Source organism: Channa argus, chromosome 8 (genome assembly GCF_033026475.1).
Source record: "Channa argus isolate prfri chromosome 8, Channa argus male v1.0, whole genome shotgun sequence".
NCBI classification, from domain to species: domain Eukaryota; kingdom Metazoa; phylum Chordata; class Actinopteri; order Anabantiformes; family Channidae; genus Channa; species Channa argus.
Genome location: NC_090204.1, coordinates 11,073,403 through 11,097,789, shown reverse-complemented (window position 1 = coordinate 11,097,789; position 24,387 = coordinate 11,073,403). Strand labels below are relative to the sequence as shown.

The window sequence follows — 24,387 nt, the reverse complement described above, 5'->3', positions numbered from 1 at the left end:
GTTGTCTTGTGGGAGTAAATCAAGAAACGTTTAGCAGTGTATTATATGTTTCCTCATATAATAAGACTGTAATTTAAGGAGTCGACACTCTCTGGTATATTGGCTTAAAATCAAAAGAATGTTTGAACTTGGTGGACTTGTGTGGGAAGGAAAAGAAAGGTGAAAGAAAAAGGAGTAAATCTTAAAGTCAGGTCTCAAAAAATAAAGTTGTTTAACCTTGTTTTTATTATTCACTAATATGTGTTTTTAGTTACCATAATTTGTATTAAACCCTAGGGATTTGAAGGTCATTTGGGAAACAGGGGACATGATGGAACACTTGGAGATCTAGTAAGTGAATTTAAACTTTGTCCAAACACCTGTTACCAAAGAATTTTTGTAAACTCCATTTGTATGTGAATTTAGCCTTGGCTGCATTTATCATATAAATGTATATTTGGTGGTTTCCTTTTTAAGCTAATGGTCTGTATTTCTCATAATCACTTTTCAGTGGGACTATTAACGGTGTAGCCAGTGATAAACTAATATCATCTTTTAATCAGGGACCCGCTGGTTCAAGTGGAATGAATGGAGACACTGGACCTCTAGGACTTAAGGTGAGGTTACTTTTTATTCTTAAGCCAATAACGCACAATGCATGTATAATGTCACACACTGGTATCGGTTAGTCTTGTAAACAAGACAAACTTCCACAGGGATTATCTGGTAAGCCAGGAGTTCCAGGCCTCCAAGGGCCTGTAGGGAAAAGTGTGAGTGTTTTTTTTTTTTCTTTCAGGCATTCAGTGTTGGGAGTTACCAAATATAATAGGGTTTATGTTAATTCATATAGGTGTATATTTGTATAAATTTTCAGGGAGAACCTGGCAGCAGAGGAATGAAGGGGACACAAGGAAAGCCAGGAGAGAGAGTATGTTACAGCACCACCAAAAGTGCTTCTCAGGAAGCTACAATGCAATGTTTAACAAACACAGGTTGCTGTCACTCTTATAGCTACAATGACACTGAGAAAAAAACATATAATGGTATTCTGTAGGGGGTCAAAGGTAGAGAAGGCCCCAATGGACTTCCAGGAAGTCATGGACAAAAGGTATGAGTGTCATACAAAAGGTACGACATATAGATTACACATTAATCTGTCTATAAATGAACCTTACACTCTACTGTCAAATGCTTTCACTTGGTTGCTTAATGATATACATTTTTTCAATTAAACATGGTGTTGACCTTGTTGTGAAGGGTAAGAGAGGTGAGGAAGGACCAAGGGGTAAACAAGGTCCCCCAGTAAGTAAATTATTTTCTGCTTCTGTTTCCATCAGCTTCACTGCTGCAAGTGCTAATTTATTGTTTTATCAGTACACAGTATAACAGATGTGAGTGGTTAATTGTTTTCTTTTTCTTAAGCCTTTTTACTAACAGTGTCTTGCCATCTTTCAGGGGGAGATGGGCATGCCTGGACCAGGTGGATACAAAGGACCACCTGTAAGATAATTTCAGTATATAATTTCTCTCACAGTATACAGAATCCAAATGCCAAAGCAGGAAACATGACTTTGGCAAAAAGACTTGCAGAAAAAGTACAGTGAGTAAAATGGCATCCAACAAAGGGCTCCCGATATCTTCAAAATACAGCAAGGCTAGTTTTCTCAAACAATTTCCAAAAACAACAATTTCCTAAAATAACTTAAATGTCAGAGGAAATTTCACAAAGTTGCAAACAAGTTGCCAGTAGCAAACAACAAAAAAGAGTTGGAAAATTACCAAACTGCAACAAGAAATGTAGAATATGAGTTTATCCAGCCCTTTACTTACTCCCTTATTAAGACAAATTGTGTATACCTGAAAAATTGACATACAGTACACATACAAGTCGGCTTGACTGTGAAAAGTGGTTTACTACTTCCCACTGTGCACAAATACAATCAATACTGTATTTGTGTAATTGCAGTGTTTGGTTTCAAGTTATTGCTTTAGAGAAAGAAACATTGAGCCTAAACAAACTGGCCATTCAAGATCCCTTAGCACTTATTAGCATCATTAGCATTCCAGTTTCTTTTTTGGTAATTTGTCCCTTAATAGTTATGGTAAATTTTTCTTATACGGTGCTTTAATCAAGCACTTTGCAAAGTTGACTCTCATTCACCCATTCACACACACTGACACACCAATGATGCTGCTCACTTGACCCACTGAGACCAACACTAGGGTTCAGTTTCTTCCCCAAGGACACATTGACATATAACTGGGTTGGACCAGTAGGTGATTTACTGATCCTATGGTCTATGAATACAAATGTTTGCCTTCAGGGTATCCAGGGTAACATTGGAACATGGGGTGAGGTTGGGCCCCGTGGCCCTCCAGGTGACAATGGTCCACAAGGTCAGATTGGCCCTCGCGGAGTCACAGGTTATACAGTAAGTTTATTATTTTGCTGTCACATTTCTGAATTATAGGTCCAGATAATGTTGTATAGGCAGTTTGTCATAATGAGAACTGCAGCACTGTTCTGTAGATTCATTTTGGGATTTCATACACAAACGTTTTAGAGATAAATGAATGTGAACCCAGACACCACTTTTGTCAGGATACAAAAGAAAACAACACTGAAGGTAAAGGTATTCATTTTCAGCATGCCTGGGTTGATCTAAATGTGGTTCTTCACTGCTGGGTCCTTTGTCCCTTTAGCAGCTTATTCCACTTATGCTGCCTTTGTGAAGCCTGAATACCTGAATGGTGTGGGAGACTCACAGACTCTGATAAAAGCAGTGACAGCCACATTAAGGTCATTTGATTAAACCATGCCAATAAGTAATAGTACTGTAGTCTGGTAGTTCTTAGTCACGTGTCAAATGTTGACCATGCAAAATGTTGTTCGGCAGATCTGTGTGACCACTGCTGACAAAGGCTTGGTCTAAGATGCAAACAGAAAGTTTAATTAAAGTTTAATTATGTCACATAAAGTAAAAAAGCAGTCTTTATTCTGTAAAAGTGCTAATACCAGTATCTTTTTCACTATTAGAGGAAGATTGTAAGAAGATTGTAAGGCAGGCATCAAAATCCTTTGGTGCATGTCCTTATAATCTTGTAAATGCTTGTTTTATTTTCACCTCTTTTAGGGTAGAGATGGACCTCAAGGACCCATGGGATCAGCTGGTGCAAAAGGAAATAAGGTAAAACATTTCTTCTACTGAGTTACTCTGTACATGCTTCAGCTAATTGTTTACATTGAAAGAACCAAATTATATTGTATAAAAAGTAGGTTACTTAGTGGTTTGTAATTCAGTTTCTGTTTGTCTTTATATTTGCATCTGCAGGGATCAACAGGGGCTTTGGGGCAGGAGGGAATTGCTGGCCTCGATGGTGAGGAGGTAGATTGAATAGACTGTGTTGGTCACCAATTTGATTTCCATATTTGATTTTTTTTTTTACCATTTGAAAATACCTGAAAAATATAGTTTTAAAGGCCTATGCAGTCTATGGGGTTGATTGTGTGAAAAGATTGTGACAATGTTTAGTTTGAGCATGTTTAATAGTAACCCAGTATTGTTGGGTGTAGGGCCCAGTAGGACTGAGGGGATCAGAGGGGCCAGCTGGACAAAAAGGCATATCTGTGAGTAAATGTCAGTGTGTATTTTGAGAAACCTAGGATAAAAGTATTCTTATTTTTTTGCACCTTCTTGGAAATCACATAGTTGCAACTGCATCTTCCATGTTGAAGGAACTTACTGTACATTGCAGGGTGACAAGGGGAAGAGCGGACATCCGGGACAGAAAGGACAGAAAGGAACTCAAGGTGACAGTGGCAACCAAGGGCCACAGGGAATAAAGGGGCCACTAGGGAAACAGGTGAGTAAGAGATAGCAATACATACGTAATACCCAATATCTATGTTTAATGTTTAATTTAAGATTGTTTTCTCAGGACAAGAGTATCTGCATCAAGTCTTACAAGATGTTTCTTTTTATTATTATTATTATTATGAGATTCTGAGACCCTGAATGCTGAATGTTTTTGAAAGCAAACACTGTGCTATCGTCCCTCTTTTTCAGGGATACAGAGGTTCACCAGGAGAAAGAGGAAAACAGGGCTTTGCAGGACTCAAGGTTAGTCTTTTGATAGTGTAAGAATAAAACAGAAGTGGATGTAAGAATGAGAAAGTAAGTAGTCCTTAATGACGGGGGTAAATATTTAATTTTATGTTGAACTTGTGATACAAAATGGTAGACTATTTCTGATGATGATGATGATGATGATGATAACTAACATACTTTTACAGGGTGAGAAAGGCATTAGAGGTCCATCAGGTATACCTGGATCATTTGGACTAGGGGGCAACACGGGGGCAGAAGGTGTCAAAGGCCGGAAGGGACTCCAAGGGCAAAATGTTAGTAACACTGTTGGATTTAATGATTCATTTTAGTGATTGTAAAATATTGTCTAAATCCTATATGTGGTTAACTAATAAAAAATTCTATATCATGATAAGCATCATGTGATGCTTATGTGATAAATGTAATTGTGATATGTTTATGTACGGTCCCTTCAAAGTAATTGGAATGATAAGGCTAATGTATTGTTTTGAAGGCATTTTTAAATCAAATTGTAGATATGGGACAAATGTTCAGAATTACAGCTTTTATTTCATGGTATTTACACCTGGATATGTTAAACGAACATAAAGGCTTATGTATCAGATTACCCAACTTTTAAGTGAGCAAAAGTATCAAATATTTTTTTTGTTTCTGCTGCTACCTTCATGAGTTATATCATTAAAAGAATAAGAGAGCCTGTTCAAGAAGCAGCTCTTCATTCCAAGCCATGACACTATGTCTTTCACTATGTTAGAGGCTATGTCTCACAGGACACACCTACAAGTAAGATAGAAAAGTGCAGACCATTTAAAAAAAGGTCATCTAATACAAAAGGTTTTATGTCCTACATTTAGTGTAATGAGGCTCAAATAAAACATGACTTTAAGAACGTTCTTCTTATATCTGTCTTTTTCTTCTTTTTGTCTCATTTCAGGGTCCTCCTGGTAGTAGAGGTGTACCTGGACAAATAGGACCTTTAATTATAGTATGTTTTATTTTACTCATGCCAGCATGAAATGGCTATAGAGGCTGTAAATTGTTGTTAGATGGCATAAAAAAACAAACACATTATATCTAAGAGACACAACATAGATTCCTGTGTTTTTTCAGGGTTTACCAGGCATCGTAGGCGTTGATGGCAAAGCTGGAATCCCAGGACCAAAGGTGTAATATACCATTCATCTTTGTGATATGAGTGATCCATCCAGTTCTAGCTTACTGGTATTCTATTGTAACCCTACTTTGTTCGGGTAATTCAGGGCAATCATGGTGAGAAAGGCAAGCTTGGCCCTGCTGGCATCAAAGGAGACATGGTGGGGTTTCATTATGCACAATTGCCTGTGGGCATCATAAACCTAGCCAAGCATTTTTAATAGTGTGTGGATGTGTTTGTATAACCCTCTGTATTTCCCAGGGTGTAAGAGGACAAAAAGGTACAAACGGTCAACCTGGGACACGAGGCACACAGGTAAGATGGACTGCATTTACATAATGGACTTAAGTAACTGATTTCTTAAGTGTTAAGTATGTGCGAAAGCTGGTTTCCGAAATCAGATTAGGGGATTATGGAAACCCGGTTTCCCCATTTCTGTCAGAGAACGCCAATTACTTTTCCATGTATACCTGTAACCAGGTTTACATTTACATTTAGCAGACACTTTCATCCAAAGCGACTTACAAGTGAGGTACAAGGCAAGCAAAAATCTAAGTCAAGGAGAAAACATCAAAGCAAAGTCCTATCAGAAAAGTGTTCACAGTTCACGAGATGCAAGTGCGAGAGAGCAGAAAGGGTTTTTTTTGTTTTTTTTAGAGATTGAAGTGCATAGGAAGACGTGGAAGAGTTCTGTTTTCAGCAGTTTTTTGAATATTGGGAGAGATTCAGCTAAGCGTGCAGAGTTTGGTAGCTCGTTCCACCATCGTGGGATCATTGCGCTAAAGGTGTCCCTCACTCATCCAGGCTGAGATGTCTGAAAGACAGGCAGAAATGTGCGATGAGACAGTGGAGTTGTCCGGTGGAAAGGACAGGAAGAGCGGCGTGTCATCAGCGTAGCAGTGATAGGAAAGACCATGTGAGTGAATGATGGCCCCTAGGGATGAAGTATAGATAGAAAAGAGGAGAGGACCAAGAACTGAGCCCCGCGGCACACCAGTAGAGAGGCTGTGAGAGTGAGAAAGATGCCCCCGCCAGGATACCTTGAAGGTTCGTCCCGATAGGTAAGAACAAAGCCAGTCTAGAGCTGTTCCAGAGATGCCCAAGTCAGAGAGTGTGGACAAGAGGATCTGATGGTTCACAGTGTCAAAGGCTGATGATAGATCAAGTAGAATTAAGACAGATGATTGACCTATGGCTTTTGCAGCTCGGATATTCCACAACAGTCAGTAGTGGCGTTTCTGTGGAGTGACCCCTCTTGAAGCCAGACTGGTTAACATCGAGGAGGTTGTTCTTGGAAAGGAAGTCTGCTCGTTCCATTGTCTTGGCCAGAAAAGGAAGGAGGGAGACAGGTCTGTAGTTCTCCACTACAGAGGGATCAAGAGAAGGCTTCTTGAGCAGTGGGGTAATCAAGGCCTGCTTGAAAGAGGTTGGAAAAGTCCCTGTTTTGAGAGATGTGTTGATGACTTGTGTAATAGCTGGCATTAGTGTGGGTGCAACTGCTTGAAGAAGAGTGGAAGGGATTGGATCCAGAGTGCAGGTGGTCGGATGGTTAGAAAGGAGGAGAGTGGATACGTCATCCTCAGTCAGAATTGCAAATGATGAGAGCAATGCAGTGTTGGAAGAGGTTAGACGGATGCCATCATCTGGAGGAAAGAACTGTGAGCTGATGGGTGCCACCTTGTTGGTAAAAAAGTCGGCAAATTTGTCAGCAGTGAGAGAGGTAGATGGCGGAGGTGAAGGTGGGTAGATGAGTGATTTGAAAGTGGAGAACAGCTTTCTGGTGTCCGAGGTGTTGCTGAGCTTCTCCTGGTAGTAATTGATCTTTGCCCTGGTGACACTGTGAGAAAAAGGTCCAAGCAGATTCTGATACTCAGCAAGGGCAGATGGAGTCTTGGATTTGCGCCACTTCCTCTCAGCACTCCTGAGCGTGGTGCGTTGTTCACGGATCCCGTCAGTGAGCCACGGATTAGAAGGTGAGAGACGAGCGGATCTCGAAGACATGGGAAAGAGACAATCCAGACATGAAGAAAGTGTATTGCAAAGGCTGTCTGTGGGTGCATCTGCATCGTGGATGGAGAGGTCCTGTGTTGGGGGCAGAGTTGCGGAGACCAGAGAGTCGATCCGGGTTGAGAGACCTGAGGTTGCGCCGGAATGTTACGTGTGGGGGGAGATTGCGAAGGTCTAGGGATAAAGACTGTGAGTTGAATGAAGAAATGATCCGATACATGCAGAGGAGTGACCAAGTTGTTGTCTGTGGTGCAGTTCCGGGTGAGGATGAGGTCGAGGTTGTTGCCAGCTTTGTGGGTCGGAGGAGTGGAGACCAGATCAAATGTGTTTAGAAGAGCAAACACATCAGCCGCATGTGGTTTGTCCAGGTGAATGTTCAGGTCTCCCATGACGATGAGAGGAGTGCCGTCTTCCGGGAAGTGGGACAGCAACATGTCCAGTTCATCGCAGAAGTTCCCCAGCTGGCCCGGTGGTCGATATATCACAATCACCTGGACTGCAATCGGTGCTGTGATCCTAATGGCATGATATTCCAGAGAACACAGATTGCTGAGTGGTGCTGTCGAGGAAAACTTCCAGGTGTCATTGATGAGAAGTCCAGTCCCACCCCCCCGGCCTGATGAGCGAGGAGTGTGAGAGAATGAAAAATTGGCGAAGAGTGCAGCCGGGGTGGCCGTGTTCTGTGGCATGATCCAGGTTTCTGTAAGTGCAAGCAGGTGAACAGCTGACTGGGTAGCAAAAGCTGGAATGAAGGCGGACTTGTTCACTGCAGACTGGCAGTTCCACAGGGCAAGAGAAAAAGAGGCTGGTGACAAAGTGGTCTGGGTGAGAGTGCGCAGGTGAGAAACATGTCGTCCCCCTAGTAGGACCCCATGTCCTGCGTCTGCGGAGGAGAACAGGGATCTGCTGAAAACACATAGTATACCAAAGAAAAAGGCTTTCCGGAGTAGAAAGGGTTAATGTGAAGCAAAGTAGAGGAACAGAAGTAGAACAAGTTTGAAATAAACTACCTAGTGTCCTCGACTCGCGCAGGTAGACTCGCTTGTCTTTATACCGTCGGTCTTCACACAAGGAGGGCTGAACAAGGCCTGACGCTCCAGCCCAACAGGCCTTATATATGGTCTTAATTGGCTACAGCCGAAACCGCCCCCTAGTTGAAACCAACCTAACTTGTGTGCCTTTGTTAGGTCAAAGGTGTGAACGCTCGGTGATTACTAAGCTGAAACTACCACCAACAAAAGACCAAATAACCACTTCACCAGAAGAGCAAAACTTTCTACCTACAGTTCTTAACTCTATTAAAAACAAACAGACTAAATCAGCAGACTCAAGAAAAATGACAGAAACTCTGCTACCTCTGAAACCAACATCAAATTTCAAACATTACTTACTAGTTGAGTATATCTCCTGTCCTAGTTTGGTGCTAAGTCCAGGTTTCTAATCTGCCTTCTCCACTGGCACATGTGCATAACCAAGGGTTGCAGACACTAATGGAAGCTGAGTGAAAGAATGAATGAAAGGTGAGATTGTTAATGAGTTAATGGGGCGATGCCGCCTCATTTTTAAAACAAAGTTTGCCTAAGATCCAACCGAAACTATAATTTACATTTGTCTCTTAGACATCTAAATAAGTCACTTTCCCTATTGGATTTTTAAAATTCAGACTGTTGTGGATCAGCTGCATGACCTTCCTTTCTCACCCCCTGCGCTGTCACCCTGCTGCGACACGAACACACAGACAGAGAGAAAAGTCAGAAAGCAGCATTTTCCATCATTATACAGTGAAGTTAAAATCTTTGCACCAACTTCTAAAACCTTTCAGAGATTACTCTTGTGCTGCATATTTACTCAGATTTCCGGTTACTTATGTGCACGCGCACGTTAAAACCGTTCCCTGATTACCTGAGAAAGCTTATTTCAGAGCACCCCAGTTACTTAAGTCCATGTAAAGTCCATGTAGCCATAGATTATTTAAATTGTGGAGACTCGGCTTTACAATTCTTTGTAATTATTCCTTTTAGTGTTCATGAATAAAGGTAATATTTTGTCAATTACAAACATCTACTTTATCTAGTAGTCACAATACAGTTTCAGGATTGAACTTGTGTGTTTTTAGCGCACAAAAGGAAAGATGGGGTTTATTGGCCCTCCAGGTGCTAAAGGTCAAACTGGACTTGCAGGTCCGCCTGGATTTCCAGGAGCTAAAGGAATTCAGGGCCCAAAGGTAAGAGGAAGCCAATACTTAACTTACATAAAATTCTAACCTTTTTATTCATAAATAAGTCGTAATCGAGATAATAGGTTTACACCTGAGGGCACCATATTCTAACTGCTCACTGCTACTAGTTACACTTTTTGATGCATATGAACAGCTCAAATTTAATTTTTAAAACTGTCTTAAGGGATATAATGCCCAGCATGGAACAAAAGGGAAAAAAGGAGCTCCTGGAAAAATGGTGAGTGTTATTGAAATATCCATTCATTATGTTAAGCACTTATCCTTTTGAATGTCAAAGGGGGCTGGAGCCTATCACTGTTTTCATTAGCCAAGAGATGTGGTCCACCCTGGACAATCTATCACATTCAGAACAGAAAGACATAAAGACAACCATTCACACTCACTTTCACTCAATTTAGACTCAATGACAATTTAGTCACCAATTAACCCAACAATGGCAGAAGTCAAAAAAGCAGCATTCAAGGGGAACCTTGTAGCTAACATGCTCAGAACCGTAGGGAAAATGTGCTTAGCTGCACAAGATGTCTCAAAAACTGAAAGTCTGTGGTGTATGACTAGTCCTTTTGCTGAAAAAGAAAACCAATATTTAAATTTGATAAAAGTTTGGATTAAATTATCCAATCTGTTATAAAATGAGTTAGGATGAAAGATGATTCAATTTAAATTCAACTCTCAAAATTTTTTTAGGGAGATGAGGGCCTGCCAGGGAGACCAGGACCTGCTGGAAGACCTGGGAAACCTGCAAGTATCCTTTGCATAATACATATATATACAACTAAAATTGCTACTCGTTTTATGTTTTAAAGTTAACGTTCAAAACATTTAAAATGAAAAATGTGTTTATTATGTCTCCTTTTTATTGTTTATATATTTTTTGTCCCTTAGGGCCTACGTGCTTTGGATGGGTTACTGGGGGTTCAGGGTAATGAAGGAGACCCTGTAAGAAAAAATGGATTATACATACATTATATAATACAACACCAATTCAAAAAAAGTTGGGACAATGTGTAAAACATAAGTAAAAACAGAATGCAATGATATGCAAATCTCATCAACCCATATTTTATTCACAATAGAATATAAACAAATTATCAGATGTTGAAACTGAGACATTTTACCATTTAATGGAAAATACTCATTCTGAATTTGATGGCAGTGACACATCTCAAAAAATTTGGAACAGGGGCAACAAAAGGCAGTAAAAGTAATTGCGGCAAACAAAAAAACAAATGGAGGAGCATTTACCACCTAATTAAGTTAACTGGCAAGAGGTCAGTAACTCAGAGAGGCAGAGCCTCTCAAATGTAAAGATTGGCAGAAGTTCACCAATCTGAAATAAACTGTGTCTAAAAACAAACTAAACTACAACTACAAATAATTTCAGAAAAATGTTCAACGTAAAACTTTGAAGAACCATCTACAGTTTATACAGTTTATAATATTCAGTGCCACTGCATTAAAAACAAGCTCTATTCTCTACTGAACATCACTGCATCAGCTCTCTTCCAGAAATCACTGTCTGTGCAATCCACAAATGTAAGTTAAAGCTGTATTATCCAACAAAGAAGCCATATGTGAACACAATCCAGAAATGCCGCCATATTCGCTGAGCAAAATCTCATTTAAAATTGTCTGAGGCAAAAAGGAAAACTGTTCTGTGGTCAGATGAATCAAAATGTTAAATTCTTTTAGAAACCATGGACACTGTGTCCTGGGGACTAAAGAGGAGAGGGACCATCCAGTTTGTTAGCAGCAGACAGTTCAAAAGCCTGTATCTCTGATGGTATGGTGGATGCATTTGTGCTTACGACATGTGCAGCGAGAAGTACATAGAGGTTTTAGAGCAACATATGCTCCCATCCAGACAACGTCTCTTTCAGGGAAGGCCTTGCATATTTCTGCAAGACAATACTTAACCTCATGCTGCATCCATCACAACAGACCTTTCACCAATAGAAAGGCACATCATAAAACATAGAATTAGGCACAAAAAAGCCCAGGACTGTTGAGCAGCTAGATTCCTGTATCAGACAAGTAAGGGACAACATAGCTCTCTTAAAACTATAGCAACTGGTCTCCTCAGTTCCCAGACATTTACTGTCAGTTGTTAAAAGTAGAGAGGATGCTACACAAAGGCCAACATCGCCCCTGTGTTGCTGCCATCAAATTCAAAATGAGCTAATATTTTCCATAAAATGGTAAAATGTTTCAGTTTCAACATCTGATGTGCTGTTTGTTCTATTGTGAATAGAGTATTTGCAAATCATTGCATTATGTTTTTATTTACCTTTTCACACCTAAGCAACTTTTTTGAATTTGGGTTGTGTTGTACTTTTCAACTACATAAATGCCTCACACAGTAAATCTCTCCCCAAAGGGAAATGCTGGTTTCAGAGGAGCTCCTGGAGCACCTGGCAGGCCTGGAAAGATGGTAAAACATGGATAAAATGCATCTTTGAACCATCCGTCATTCATAAATATATGTACTATTGTGTCTTACAGATGCATTTTGTAGTATTAAACAAATGTATGTTCTAGGGAGAACCTGGGCCTCCTGGGATCAGAGGAAGCACTGGTCCAGAAGGGTTTAAGGTACAGTAGCAAATGTCAGGTGAATAACATAATGTTATCCACATCAAGGGATGTATGACATGATTACTTTTCATGCAGTTTTGTGGTATTTACTGTGTCCTGAATGTGTCTTATTGATGTCTTGTTCCATCTCTCAGGGTAAAACTGGACTGAAAGGAACTCAGGGTCCTCGGGGTCCAATTGGGCCACAGGTATACAAGTTCAACAACATCATATAAAATTCAGAAATAAACCTAGCACACTATGTGTTCATGAAAATGTCTGCGTCATCACTGGCTCTGATGCAGGGTGTTCCAGGACTGAGGGGTGAGAAGGGTGATTCTGGAAGTCATGGTACAAAGGTAAAAGTCAGACATGCAGCACCTCCCTCTGATTGCTTTTCTTTATTATTTAAAATGTGTCCTCAATTATCTATGTTTAGATATAGAGTATAATAAACTAAACTGAACAAACTGTTAGTTGTCTGCAACAAAGAGAACTTGCATATTGTACATCAAAAGAAGTCAGGGCCTTTACCGTGAGCCGTGACAGAAATCACACCAAATTATAATTGCCATGATATAACTTTTGAAAAAAAAACATTTATTTATTTATATTTTTTATACAGGGTCTCCCAGGTGATATTGGGGTACTGGGACCAATTGGGCCACCAGGGCTAAAGGTTGTTGAGAATGTTGAAAACTTCATATAAATTAAAGGCATAAGCATCATTTCATCATGACCTAATTTCTCATTTTCATTTTAGGGAAATCCTGGTTTGCAGGGACTGAAAGGTGAAAGAGGAGCTAAAGGAACGCAGGTAGATTCTGTTTTCTTTTTTTTCCTATTGTTTTTGTAATTGCTACCTAGGTAATAATCAGTCATTGGATTTTTACAGGGGGATGTTGGTCCTGGTGGTCCAGCAGGGCAAAAAGGCTCCCTCGGGCATCCTGTATGCTGCTTTCATATTCTGCTTTTAAAAATTATGAGCTGAAATACACAAAGTATTACTCATGTAGTATTCTATCTTTTATACAGGGTCTGCATGGGAAAAAGGTCAGAGATAACTTACTGTATTTTGTTGATATTTGAAATTTAAAGTTTGTGGATCTTCACTGATGTGATCCAGTCAAAGATGAGGAGTTTGTTTCTATATTTGTTGTATTAAAAAGTCAGAGCATCCACAGTTATAGTTTTTAATTTATTTGTGTTGATTTGCCTATATTATTTTGGGGGTAAATACTAAGATATTCATCATGCATCAGTTGACTCCAGAGTTTTATTGAATTTGGGTCCTTACAGGGAATGAAAGGTGTCTGGGGACAGAGAGGACCTAAGGGAGTGAAGGGAAAGCATGGACCTCCAGTAAGACATTTTGCTCAAAAATAAAAGTAAAGAAATATAAAATTGTTCCTCCAGACCAACATACTGCAACATATTGTCATGTTTTATTATGCTCTGGAAGGTTGTTGGCAGTGAATTGCATGGCCCAATGCTCTTCAAGTAAAGCAATTTCATTTACAGGGAAAACCAGGTGCACCAGGAAAACACAAACTTATTAAAAAACAAGGATTAAAACCAAGTTGGAACATTGAGCTATGGCCCGAAATAGAAACTGGAACAAGATCTAAGCTGAAAAATGTACCAAGCCACAGGCAAACACTAAAGCGAACAGGACAAAAAAAGGTTGGTACAAGTTTGCTTCTCATACGCTTTATTTTGTCCTCTGTTTGCTTTGTTTTCACTTCTGCATACATTCAAGAAATTGTGTTATGGTTGATAGTAGGACGGCTGGTTGGCCTAAATTAATGACAAAGTAATGGATTCCTCTGCAGCAGCCCAGGCCGTTGTCCAGGAGATGGGCTCAAGGAGATGACTCTGATGAATTCTTCAACTGGCCCCAGGGAACCAAAGACGATCCTGCCACTACCTGCTATGAGCTGGGACTAGTACATCCACACCTGAATGATGGTGAGGGCCTGAATGGGCTCATTATCATCACATGTTTCTGTGAATCTATTACTAATGACATGTACTATTCTGGCCAAATGCTTGTATCCATTACATTTCAGGTTACTTTTACATTGATCCCAACCAAGGCTGTCCCTATGATTCTGTGAAGGTATTCTGTAACTTTACAGCAGGAGGAACAACCTGCATTGAACCTTTAAAGTCACAGGTACAATAATTTTCTCCTTACAGGTTTAAATTAGCAGGACAAGTGTTGTGAGATATCGGTTCATTTTCTTTTGATAGAAATACAGTTACAAGAGCGAAGAAAACATTAAATCTTGAGTTGGAATAAATTGAATTAATGCTCTTTTACGTAGATTAAATTTGGATTAAAAACAGAAAAACAGAAATCCAGGTCTGTCCAGTGGTTGATGAAGCAACGTAGCCGAAAGGTAAAGACACATACAGCATAACTACACTGCCCTATCTCCTTAGACTTATTATTAATCAGTTTATTGTCTAATAGTTTGAGTATGCTGGTGTGGATGTTGTCCAGCTGAGGTTTCTACGGTTACATAGCCACACATCTTTCCAGCACATGACTGTCAGCTGTACAAGAAACCAGTCCAGTACTGCTGCCACAACAAATTCAGCCAATAGGATTATCCACATCATGGGAGACTCTGGCAAAGAAATTGATTCACACTGTATCACGGTGTCCAGAAAAGGCTGTGAGGTAAATGATTTTGTTATTGTCAAAACACCAGTTTTTGTCAATTTAGCATCCTTCTTTAATTGTAGATGGACATTAGAAAATATAATTTTACAGAATGAAGCTTTTGGATGCAAATTAGTATGAATCTGAGAAGTTACAAACACTCCATGATCATTCCAAAATTTATCTGTGTTGTCCCTGAATTTTTCAAAGGAAAACACCAATGCAATATACAAACAGGAGCATAATTAACAGATGTACTAATCAATAGAAAATCTCAGGATGATTATAAATGTTTTGGATCACAAAAACTTTCCTGCCCTTAAACGGTCAATGGTTGGAATAAGTTATGAATTCAAGTGAAAGAAACTACACATGTTCTGCTAATGTCTGTACCTCTGATCATTTTACAGGTGCAAATGGTTGTGAGGGTGCAGGGGAGTACAGAGTTGCATCGAGGTGATATGGAGTTACTTCCTGTCAGAGATGTGGGTGTAGAGGCGAAGGGACAAACCTCCCTCATCTATGAGATCAGTGTTGTTTTGGGACCCCTCTGCTTCTTGTAAATTTTTTTGTGTGTAAAAAATCTATACCTGTTTCATATAGATGAAATGATATGTGGTATAGGGTATTGTACAATAATGTTTTTTTACTTACTCAGTGCTGTACTTTGTCTTTCAATAATAAATACTTCTATTCTCAAAAAGAGAGGAATTAATTATATTGTATTGGAAATTGTTTGTGTAGAGCAAAAGTTTGAAAGAAACTGATTTTGGATTAAAATTGTTTATTTAACCAGTGATTTAATTGTGTATTGCATCCTCCAATATGCAATGTTATAAAATAAAATGTTCAAACATATTGAATGACATCAAGCCATGGGCCATTTTTTTTTCAAAGTCTCATTTACAACTGAATTTAACTATACATGGACACATATAGCGTAAAAAAATATTTTGAGATTTCAGTCTTGACTGAATTTGACTAAATTCAAAACAAGTTTTTCAAAGTGCAATGTCACCATGTCATGCTATGTCCCAGTTGTTTGTGTTTTTAATGTATATTTTGTAAGAGTAATATGAAATACTAAAGGAGTGTAGCACACAGTAATGGCCAAAAGTTGGATCCTTCCTTATTACCTGATCTTGAAACAGGTAACAGGATCTCATCTTCATTAATAGTGAACTTAGTTCATTTGTATTTAACCATATTACAATACATTACATCAGCAGCTTACTGAATAGAGACATTTGAGCTTATGCATAAATTAACTTAATATTTCTTCTGTCTGAAATTATTAAAAGACGAAAAAATGATCCAAAAGACTGGGCAAATTGAAAAAAAATCAAATGGCCATAAAGACAAAATTATTTCAGTCTGGTCTTTCACCTGTCTCTGCCCAGGGAACCATTTTCTTAATGTACAGGCAAACCCTGAGCTTGGACCATTTTCCAGTATTGAAAAGCTTGTGCATTTGCCTTTTTTTAATTGCAACAGATTAATTTGTAAGGTAAATGAACCCCAAACTAAACTTTCTTGTGCCTGTATATATTTGTAAAGATTTGCATGCTCTTTGCCATATTTTTGCACATAGTCCTGTCCCAACTAGCAGTTCACTTTTGGTTTTAATTTGGAGAATAATTTGCATACACTTAATCATAAAGGTATTATGTTAGTTTTTTTATTTCCTTTAATTTGCATTAGATTGCTACAGAGAGTGAGAGCGTAGGCTAACTGTTGACAATAGTTATGACAATACACAGTATGACAACAAAAATCATACAGCCATAAAATTCAATGTAAGCCATTTACACAGAAACATATTCCAACATGAGCTTACATTTGAATAAAAAAGGAATTATGTTTAGAGAAGCGAAGGCGATATTGATAGCTACAGTGACGTAGAAAGGAGGAGGTACTTTCGACCAATCAGCATCAACTGTGCCGCTGATACTCTCCTCCGTGTTAATACAATGGAGAAGATAGACGCCAGCTTTGACTGTCGTTATTAATGGGCTGCAAAAAATTAGTTTGGACTCAGTATCTTCGGATGTCGACTGAATAAGATATCACCCGAGTGTTTAAAGCAAGTAAGTCAACAGGCAGCGTTATTAATATTTCTTTGGCGCTAGACAACGTTTCAGTCAACCTGTTGCCTGACTGGGAGTCATGTTAACCTTATTTATTAGTAAACTGCTGCGCTTTGTAGCAGGCCATTTAGCCAATTTGTAGTCCTCTCCTGGCTGCTGACTCTTACTAACATCTGGTTGGGAGCTGACTGACCTGTCACCCGCTTAACGCTGTGTCTCCGTGTCATGTGAGACATAATTTGTTTGTCAACTGACTTTGCATTGTCTGTCAATCAAGTACTTAGCATGCTTTCCTGTGTACTTAGTTCTATGAGCTAGCTTGTTCCGTGTCCTCAAGGCCTAATGCCTTCACTTTGGTAAGCTAATTCTTACAGATTTTATTTATTTATTTATTTTTACTTTCCTGTTTCTTGAGGATGGAGAGTGCGGGTGACGGGGTCCTCCGGTCCCGCTGCCAAGCCATGCCTAAGATGTCACCCTTCCCTTACCTAGATAGCTCTGTGGATGGGCACTGTAGTCCAGGGGAACCTCGACAAGGCAATGGAAACAACTATATTACTGGCGATGGTAAGAAAACCCGAACTCCATCATCAACAGGGCTAAAATAGTAAGAGGACATTGACCTATGTAAGATCTAAGTGAAATGTGCATGTTGACTCATCCCCCACTTCCCTAGCTTTAGGTAAGTTTCCTAGGCGTTTACTCACTGAATGAACCCATGTCATCTGATGATGGGTTTGTCTTAAGCGACTTTTGCACTGTTTTCGCATGGTTAAGCATGATACAGTATGACAGACCTGTGCTTAGTGTTATGACTCCTTTGTTGTTCACTGCCCCATAACAGTACTACAGACACGAAGTGATGATCTGACATAATGTGTGTAAAACACTGGTTTGGGGTAGCAGATGGTAGGATGCTTCGAAAAGTGAAAAATGACAAATTGATGCCAATAAAATTTTATATATTCCTATTCCTGTCATTTGTTCCTGCTTCTTGTCTAGTTCTGTTGATTTGTGTTAGTTTGTTTTACTTTGATTATTAAATTACTCATCTTAGAAGGGTGGAGTGCTTCTCTTGCTTGTTACTGTTTGTGCAGAGGATGTCAGCAACTGAACCAACTTGTTTACTGTCAAATGGCTATTGAGTCTACTGATCTATTGTGACCTAAATACCAAGCGGCACAATTTGTTTAGATACTAGTTTGTGTTTGCCACACAGTGTCGTAAGAGTTGTCTCTTTTTGGATATTTGATCAGATAGTGATGTCATTTGATTTCTGCTGTTTTACAGACTTAACACTTTTGCTGCTTAAAGCATAAAACCTGCAGTAGTCCTCTAATGGTATAGCACACTGCTCCATGGACATTCCCTCGCAGGTGCTCTGTTTGGGATCTAATAGAATACCTGCCATGGCATGACCTTATGCTTACATTTGCCCGATTGAAGTCCTGATGAGGCAAGGTAGTTCAGCTGGCCCTATTGGTTGTTTGTTCGGGCGGGGCCAAAGCACAGAGCTTTGTTTTGATTACAAAGCTGCATATTGTGATTATCAAATGCCTCATACTTGTGTGTTCTCTTTCCAATTTCAGGAAAGATTGAAGTGGAACACGTGACCAGCAAAAAGTTACAACTGAAAAGAAAAGCAGAGGTTGGTAACTAATAAACTAAATAATAAAAAATTAAGAAAATTAAATGTTGAGCAATATTCAAAAACATTAATTTCAAAGAGAACTGATCTTGGGTTTCCTCCCATTGTAGTCAGTGAGTTATTTAGCTCAGATCAACACTCAGCCAGAAATACAGTGCATTGTTTGTATGATTTGTTTCCATGTGTAGCAGTCTTTAACCATATTGTGTTATGATTTAAAAGCATTCAACAGCAGTTCACATTAAAGTGAATTCATATTTTAAAACAGATTTATCATGTTTTCTTCACAGTGAAACAAGATCATTTAGAAGAAAAATCGCATGAAGCATTCATTTATTTATGATAAAACAGTAGTAGTTGTTCGACAACAGTAGTGTGCTTGTTATTTGTTCACACACCTGATTACCTGATGTAGCACGGTCAGTTACACAATACATCAAGCAATGTGAGCAGCAAAGGTTTGGACGTGAACATAATTGATTTGCAATAGTATTTGCAAGCCTTAACCTTCCTGTGTCCTTTGCTATTGCTCAGTATCTAAAGAGTGACCTGATGCATCAGCTTGACAGTCAAGTCAATGACTTCATAGACAATCTTATTGAGGAGTCGGCCAACCTGGAGCCTACACATGTAGCTGCCTCCTTCACACCTCCGATGTCAGACAAGGAGAGGAGCAAATTCAGGTTGCTTTAAGAGAGTGTTTATGTGAGATATACATAGAAGGGCATATGTGACCACCTTTTTACGTTATCAATGGATTTTCTGGTTTCTTGTAAATCCGTTGTCCTTTAGACATTTTCGGCCTCTACATGGGGAGGGAAAGCAGTTTGTCAGCCGCAGGTCTCTCTTAGAGTAAGTTCAAAGACTTGTATGTAAAGGTCATTTAACTATTAATGTAGCTGTATGAATACAAATGTTATGTTGTGTGTTTTACGACAGTGAGCTTTTGGAAGTGAATCACATCAGGACCATCCACCACATGTTCATTTCACTGTTCGCTGTCTTTATCCTCAGTACACTTGTGGTGGATTTCATTGAAGAGGGCAGGTAAAGTAAGATTATGCTTTGATTCTTGTATCCTTGTCTGCTAAGTTGGATAACTTGGTACATTTTTTTGTCAGTCGTTTGCTTTTGACTTTTTTAAATAAATTGCTAAATTACGCACGCTTTAACTTGCCACAGCCTCCAACTTTCTCATCTCTCCTTTGCCTCAGGCTGGTGCTGGACTTTGACCTCTTAGTTGATGCATTTGGACAGTTCCCCCTGGTGGTGTGCATATGGATCTACATGTTCCTGTCTGCATTGCTGTTTCCCTACACTTTGTTCCACCTGTGGTCAAATACCCAGTCTGCATCTTATAGTCACCCCAAGTTGTACAGTTTGCTGTATGGTTCTGTATTCCTGCTCTACCAAGCTCTGCTTCTTGGATTCTTTCCTGTATATGTGGTGGTGACCAACAGTTTGCCACCTGCATCTCGCTTCATCATTATCATGGAGCAGGTAGATGACTGGTAAATTTGATTGAGTTACCAGCAATGCCAGATGTACAACATTGTTAATAAGTGTGCTACAGTTGGGTGCAAAGGTTATCATCATTTTATCATTATTGAGCTAGTACAAATGTTCCTTCATCTTCATCAAGTTATTTTTACTTAATAAAGGTAAAAACTGATATAATATTCATAATTTTACCATAGCTGTTTTATATACGCCTTGATCATTTTTGTTATTCCTAATTATGAAAGAACATTTGTACTACCTGAATGTGCAATATTATTATGTTGGGTTCATGGATAGTTTCGCATCTCCTTGCATTTAAATGGCATGTAGGAGGATGTAAAGCTAAACCATAAATAATAAAAAGCGGTATATAAATCAGTTATGGTAAAATGATGAAAATTATACCTGCAACAGTTGCATTCCCCTCAGTAAATTTAACATTTATTTAAAATTGTAACTTTAATTTGTGATGAAGAAGCACTTGAACGTACATTCAGTATTATGTTGATGAAAAAATTTTTTGTTTTACTCTGTTTGCAATTTCACACTTAAGGGATCCAAATGTTTGTGCCCAACTGTATATAAACTCAGATCAGATAAGGCAAAAGTTACAATAGCTGCAGTGCCAGTTTAGATTTTTCTCTAATTTCAGGTGCGGCTAATGATGAAATCCCATTCCTTTATCAGGGAGAACGTACCAAGAGTTGTGACCTGGTCTAAAGACAAGTCCAGTATGTAACTTTACAACAATAATTTATTTTCCTTGCTTTTTTTTCTGTGTATTCCTATACAGTTCTTATTTACCATTTTATGGACTTTCTTCCTTTTCCCATAGCCACAGATCATACCAGATATAACGGAAATAATAAGCTGTCTTTGCTATTGTCTACAGGTCCTGCACCAGTGGTCCCTCATGTTTCTCATTATCTCTACTTCCTGTTTGCACCCACACTCATCTACAGAGACGCGTACCCCAGGTAAATGGACCCTCTCATTGAATTAGGATGTAGTTGTGTTGAAATAAATATAGCATCGGTGATCAACCATTGTTTCTCTCTGCAGGAACCCATTGATCAGATGGGAATATGTGGCCACAAAATTCCTTCAGGTACCAACCCCTTTCACATTTTAAGACTGACATCAAATATGATTGCACAAAAATAATATTATTCTCTGACCAACCATTTCCTTTTCACAGGTACTGGGCTGTCTGTTTTTTCTCTATTACATGTTTGTGCGACTGTGTGTCCCCCGGTTCCACGGCATTAGTCTGCAGCTCTCTGATCTGAAAGCCTTTGTTCTCTGTGTCTTTAATTCAATCTTGCCAGGTAAGACTAGTTCAGCCTCTTATCATTTCATTATATCACATTTTATAGATTTGCATTGTTGTTTAAGCAGCCACATATGTGACTTTTTTTTTTTTTCAATCTTTGTAGGTGTATTGGTTTTCCTTCTGGGATTCTTTGGTGTCCTGCACTGTTGGCTCAATGCATTTGCTGAGATGCTTCGCTTTGCTGATAGGATGTTTTACAAGGTGCTGCACTTATGCTGCAAAATCATGCTACAAATCATACCTATATTTTATTTGAAATGTGTTGTATTTTAAAATTAATTAATGTCATCACACATTACAGGATTGGTGGAATTCAACCTCTTTTGCTAATTTCTATCGTACTTGGAATGTTGTTGTACATGACTTTCTGTACTACTATGTGTACCAGGACTTTCTGTGGGTAAGTATTTTATTTTTTTTAAGGGGGGGTTAAAGTACAGTATTTAAAGCCACAACAACAACATTGATGTTTAACATGCTGATATCTACTTTTTTACTTTACAAGATTTATTTTAAAATGCTTTTAACATGTTTTGTTTTTGCTCATAGAGAAGTTTATGGCTACAGTTAAACCTGCGTGTAACTGATGATTTGACATGTCTGTTCTCTATTTTGTGTCTGTACTTTTGTAATTGCAGATGTCTCAGAACCGTTTCAAACCAGCAGCCATGCTGTTTGTATTTACAGTGTCCGCAGTAGTCCATGAGTACATTCTTGTAATCTGCTTTGGCTTTTTCTATCCTGTGCTCTTCTGCCTTTTTATGTCGTTTGGAAGTAAGGAATAAGACAACTACACACCCCAATGTTATGTTACTGCTAACAAACACGCACACATGACCCAAAATAATTGACAAAAGACAAGTTAATCCAAAATGTTCTTGTTGTGTCACAGTGATGTTCAACTTCATTCTGCATGACCAAAGGAAAGATCCTATCTGGAACATATTTATGTGGATGTCGCTTTTCGTGGGTGAGGGAGTCATTTTCTGTTTGTACTCTAATGAATGGTATGCCCAACGCTACTGTCCCCTCAAAGAGGTAAATGTATTCTTCTCTATGGATACAATGTGATTCATCTTTTAGTCATTTGTTTGAATTTGTCTGACTTAAGGGTAAGCAAATTTAGATTTATATGACTGTGTTTTTGTGTCAGCCTTCCTTCCTCGATTTACTGAAGCCTCGCTCCTGGAGCTGTCAGGAAGGTTTGGTGGAAGACCCTGATGGGCTGTGACCTACATTTGGACTACTGCTGAAGACCATTTCTAAATATTATAAATTTGATAAGCCTTTCTGTTAATTTTGTTACTTTTTGTCTTTTTTATGTATATATTATTTTGTCGCACTATGGTTACAGCTGATTGCATTTATTGGTGTAGAGATAATAATATTGTATGGGACAAGACATTTTTATTTATTTACTCTTTTTTTTTATATATCAAACTCACATTGTTGCCTTATTTCTGTTTTCAAAGGCAACCCTACAAGTAAAAGATATCATTTATTTTTCATATTCCCATTATTTTTGCCTTGATCAACAGTGAAAACACTCCCTGTGCCAACAAAATAGCAATAATGCTATGGCAGCTGAATAAAAATGTTGCACAATATACAACAATAATAATATATAAAATAATGGTTAATATTAACCAAAAAATTGAAAAAATAATTCATGTTATTTATTTTCACAGCCAATAAAGTGTATTATGAAAATGGCCGCTGAAAATTTACATTTAGTTATTTGGCAGAAGGTTCTTATCAAAGGCGACCTACAAGTGAGGTACAAGGCGAGCAAAAAATCCAAGTCAAAGGAAAGACATTTAAGCCAAGACCTATGAGAAGAAATGAAAATCCAAGATCAAACAGACAGGATTATTTATTTTTTTTTTAATTGCACTCAACTTCTCTGAGGATATAAAATAATGCGGCATTTGAGTTAGTTTTGCTCATGTTTATGGTAAATCTATATTGATTCAGTCATGGAGCTTTAAAACAACTTTAAAACTTTAAAACTCTATTACCAAATTTGATACAATCTTTAAAGCCCTCAATAAAAAATTATGACTCTTAATGCCAGAAAACAAAATGTTAAACTAGTTATGCTGTATGGAGTTATTATATTATATGACTGCTGAATGTATTGTGGATTATCAAATTTAACTAGTTTGCTATGGCAAATTCCACTTTTAAACATTTCTTTTAAATCTGATTCATGGTTCATGTCCAGTGTTGAGTTGTTTGCAATGATTACATCTGCAATGTGGAATCACTACAGAACAATTCCCACTGCAAACCTGTTGCAGCCTACTGCTACAATATATGACATTGTGATATTAGTCAAACTTGATTAAGGGCTACGGTTACAGCTTTGTCAGACCAGCAATTCTCATGCCAAACTGGGACAAGGAATTTAAATGCTCGGTGTGCTTTTAGTTGTCTTGACTTTGAAATGCTGTGTTTGCACATTAATATTATGTTTCCTGGAAAAAACTGCAAAATAATGTAGTGTCAATTCGGACACATTTTAATGCAGGTAGACTGTAGTACAACAACAAAGGAAAAATTTAGCAGTGAATCCGCACTCCTAAAAACCATATGCCCACAAGGTGGCAGTGTATTAAAGCTGTACTTTGAACTTTTATTCGTTCATTATGGAAACAGTATTGACTTGTACTTATTATTTAACTATATACTAATAGATTAGACTAGCCTGCGGTACATACAAGTTTGAGATTGAACCCCAGAGCTGGCTGTAGTTTTTATCTTCCGGTCTGCCTTTTTCTTAATAGATAAGATTTATATCAGAGATAACAACCAAGCTGCCGTAATGCTGTTTATTTAGATGAGCTATTGATTTTTGTGAGCAAAGCTTTGCCTGCTTACTGTGTGCTCATTGTGATCAAGTTGCTGGCTCAATTACTGTGTCAGGTGGCAATTTTATGAACCAGTATTTTGTGGATGTAGATAAATTCATTGAAGACACAAACACGAGTATGATAACCATTGATGATAATAAAAACGAAGTGTTCGTTTTACTCTTTTTTTGTCGGCTTTATCCTTAATGAATGTCACATATGATACATGCCGTGTATA

The 24,387-nt window shown here is 38.5% G+C and overlaps 2 protein-coding genes across 5 annotated transcripts; both read left to right on the top strand.

Moving 5' to 3' along the window:
- The first annotated feature begins 502 nt into the window (after positions 1-502).
- On the top strand, positions 503-15,528 carry LOC137132297 (collagen alpha-3(V) chain-like). Of its 2 annotated transcripts, XR_010915095.1 has the most exons (17): positions 503-596; positions 696-749; positions 854-2,411; positions 3,114-3,167; positions 3,312-3,357; positions 3,554-3,607; positions 3,736-3,843; positions 4,047-4,100; positions 4,274-4,381; positions 5,023-5,073; positions 5,199-5,252; positions 5,348-5,401; positions 5,503-5,556; positions 9,365-9,472; positions 9,651-9,704; positions 10,175-10,426; positions 11,865-11,918. XR_010915095.1 is itself a non-coding variant. In XM_067514629.1 (16 exons), exons 2-16 carry the CDS (start codon positions 11,916-11,918, stop codon positions 15,290-15,292), a joined length of 1,251 nt encoding a protein of 416 aa, XP_067370730.1. In that variant the 5' UTR covers positions 10,296-10,426; positions 11,865-11,915; the 3' UTR covers positions 15,293-15,528. The 2 variants fall into 2 exon arrangements, 1 of the variants encoding a protein (XP_067370730.1); XM_067514629.1 differs by lacking the exons at positions 503-596; positions 696-749; positions 854-2,411; ... (10 more) ...; positions 9,365-9,472; positions 9,651-9,704 and adding exons at positions 12,026-12,079; positions 12,217-12,270; positions 12,367-12,420; ... (9 more) ...; positions 14,538-14,747; positions 15,140-15,528 and having other exon boundaries at positions 10,296-10,426.
- Positions 15,529-16,677: 1,149 nt separating this feature from the next.
- soat1 (sterol O-acyltransferase 1) lies at positions 16,678-24,329 on the top strand. Of its 3 annotated transcripts, none has more exons than XM_067514485.1 (16): positions 16,678-16,816; positions 17,232-17,383; positions 18,406-18,464; positions 18,999-19,147; positions 19,257-19,316; positions 19,479-19,511; positions 19,679-19,964; positions 20,617-20,695; positions 20,857-20,941; positions 21,027-21,072; positions 21,163-21,292; positions 21,401-21,498; positions 21,599-21,697; positions 21,936-22,071; positions 22,190-22,335; positions 22,451-24,329. In XM_067514485.1, exons 2-16 carry the CDS (start codon positions 17,233-17,235, stop codon positions 22,526-22,528), a joined length of 1,635 nt encoding a protein of 544 aa, XP_067370586.1. In that variant the 5' UTR covers positions 16,678-16,816; position 17,232; the 3' UTR covers positions 22,529-24,329. The 3 variants fall into 3 exon arrangements, with proteins under 3 accessions (XP_067370586.1, XP_067370584.1, XP_067370585.1); XM_067514483.1 differs by having other exon boundaries at positions 19,404-19,511; XM_067514484.1 differs by having other exon boundaries at positions 19,404-19,511; positions 19,679-19,975; positions 20,652-20,695.
- The last annotated feature ends 58 nt before the right edge of the window (positions 24,330-24,387 follow it).

Bases quoted from the DNA above. Each gene is read 5' to 3' on its own strand.
- soat1 (XM_067514483.1), top strand. From the start codon at position 17,233: ATGGAGAGTGCGGGTGACGGGGTCCTCCGGTCCCGCTGCCAAGCCATG. The intron at 20,696-20,856 runs GTATGTAACTTT...TATTGTCTACAG, and splicing joins CTGGTCTAAAGACAAGTCCA to GTCCTGCACCAGTGGTCCCT. The intron at 21,073-21,162 runs GTACCAACCCCT...TCCTTTTCACAG, and splicing joins TGGCCACAAAATTCCTTCAG to GTACTGGGCTGTCTGTTTTT.
- LOC137132297 (XM_067514629.1), top strand. The intron at 14,030-14,130 runs GTGAGGGCCTGA...ATTACATTTCAG, and splicing joins ACATCCACACCTGAATGATG to GTTACTTTTACATTGATCCC. The intron at 14,464-14,537 runs GTAAAGACACAT...ATTGTCTAATAG, and splicing joins TGAAGCAACGTAGCCGAAAG to TTTGAGTATGCTGGTGTGGA.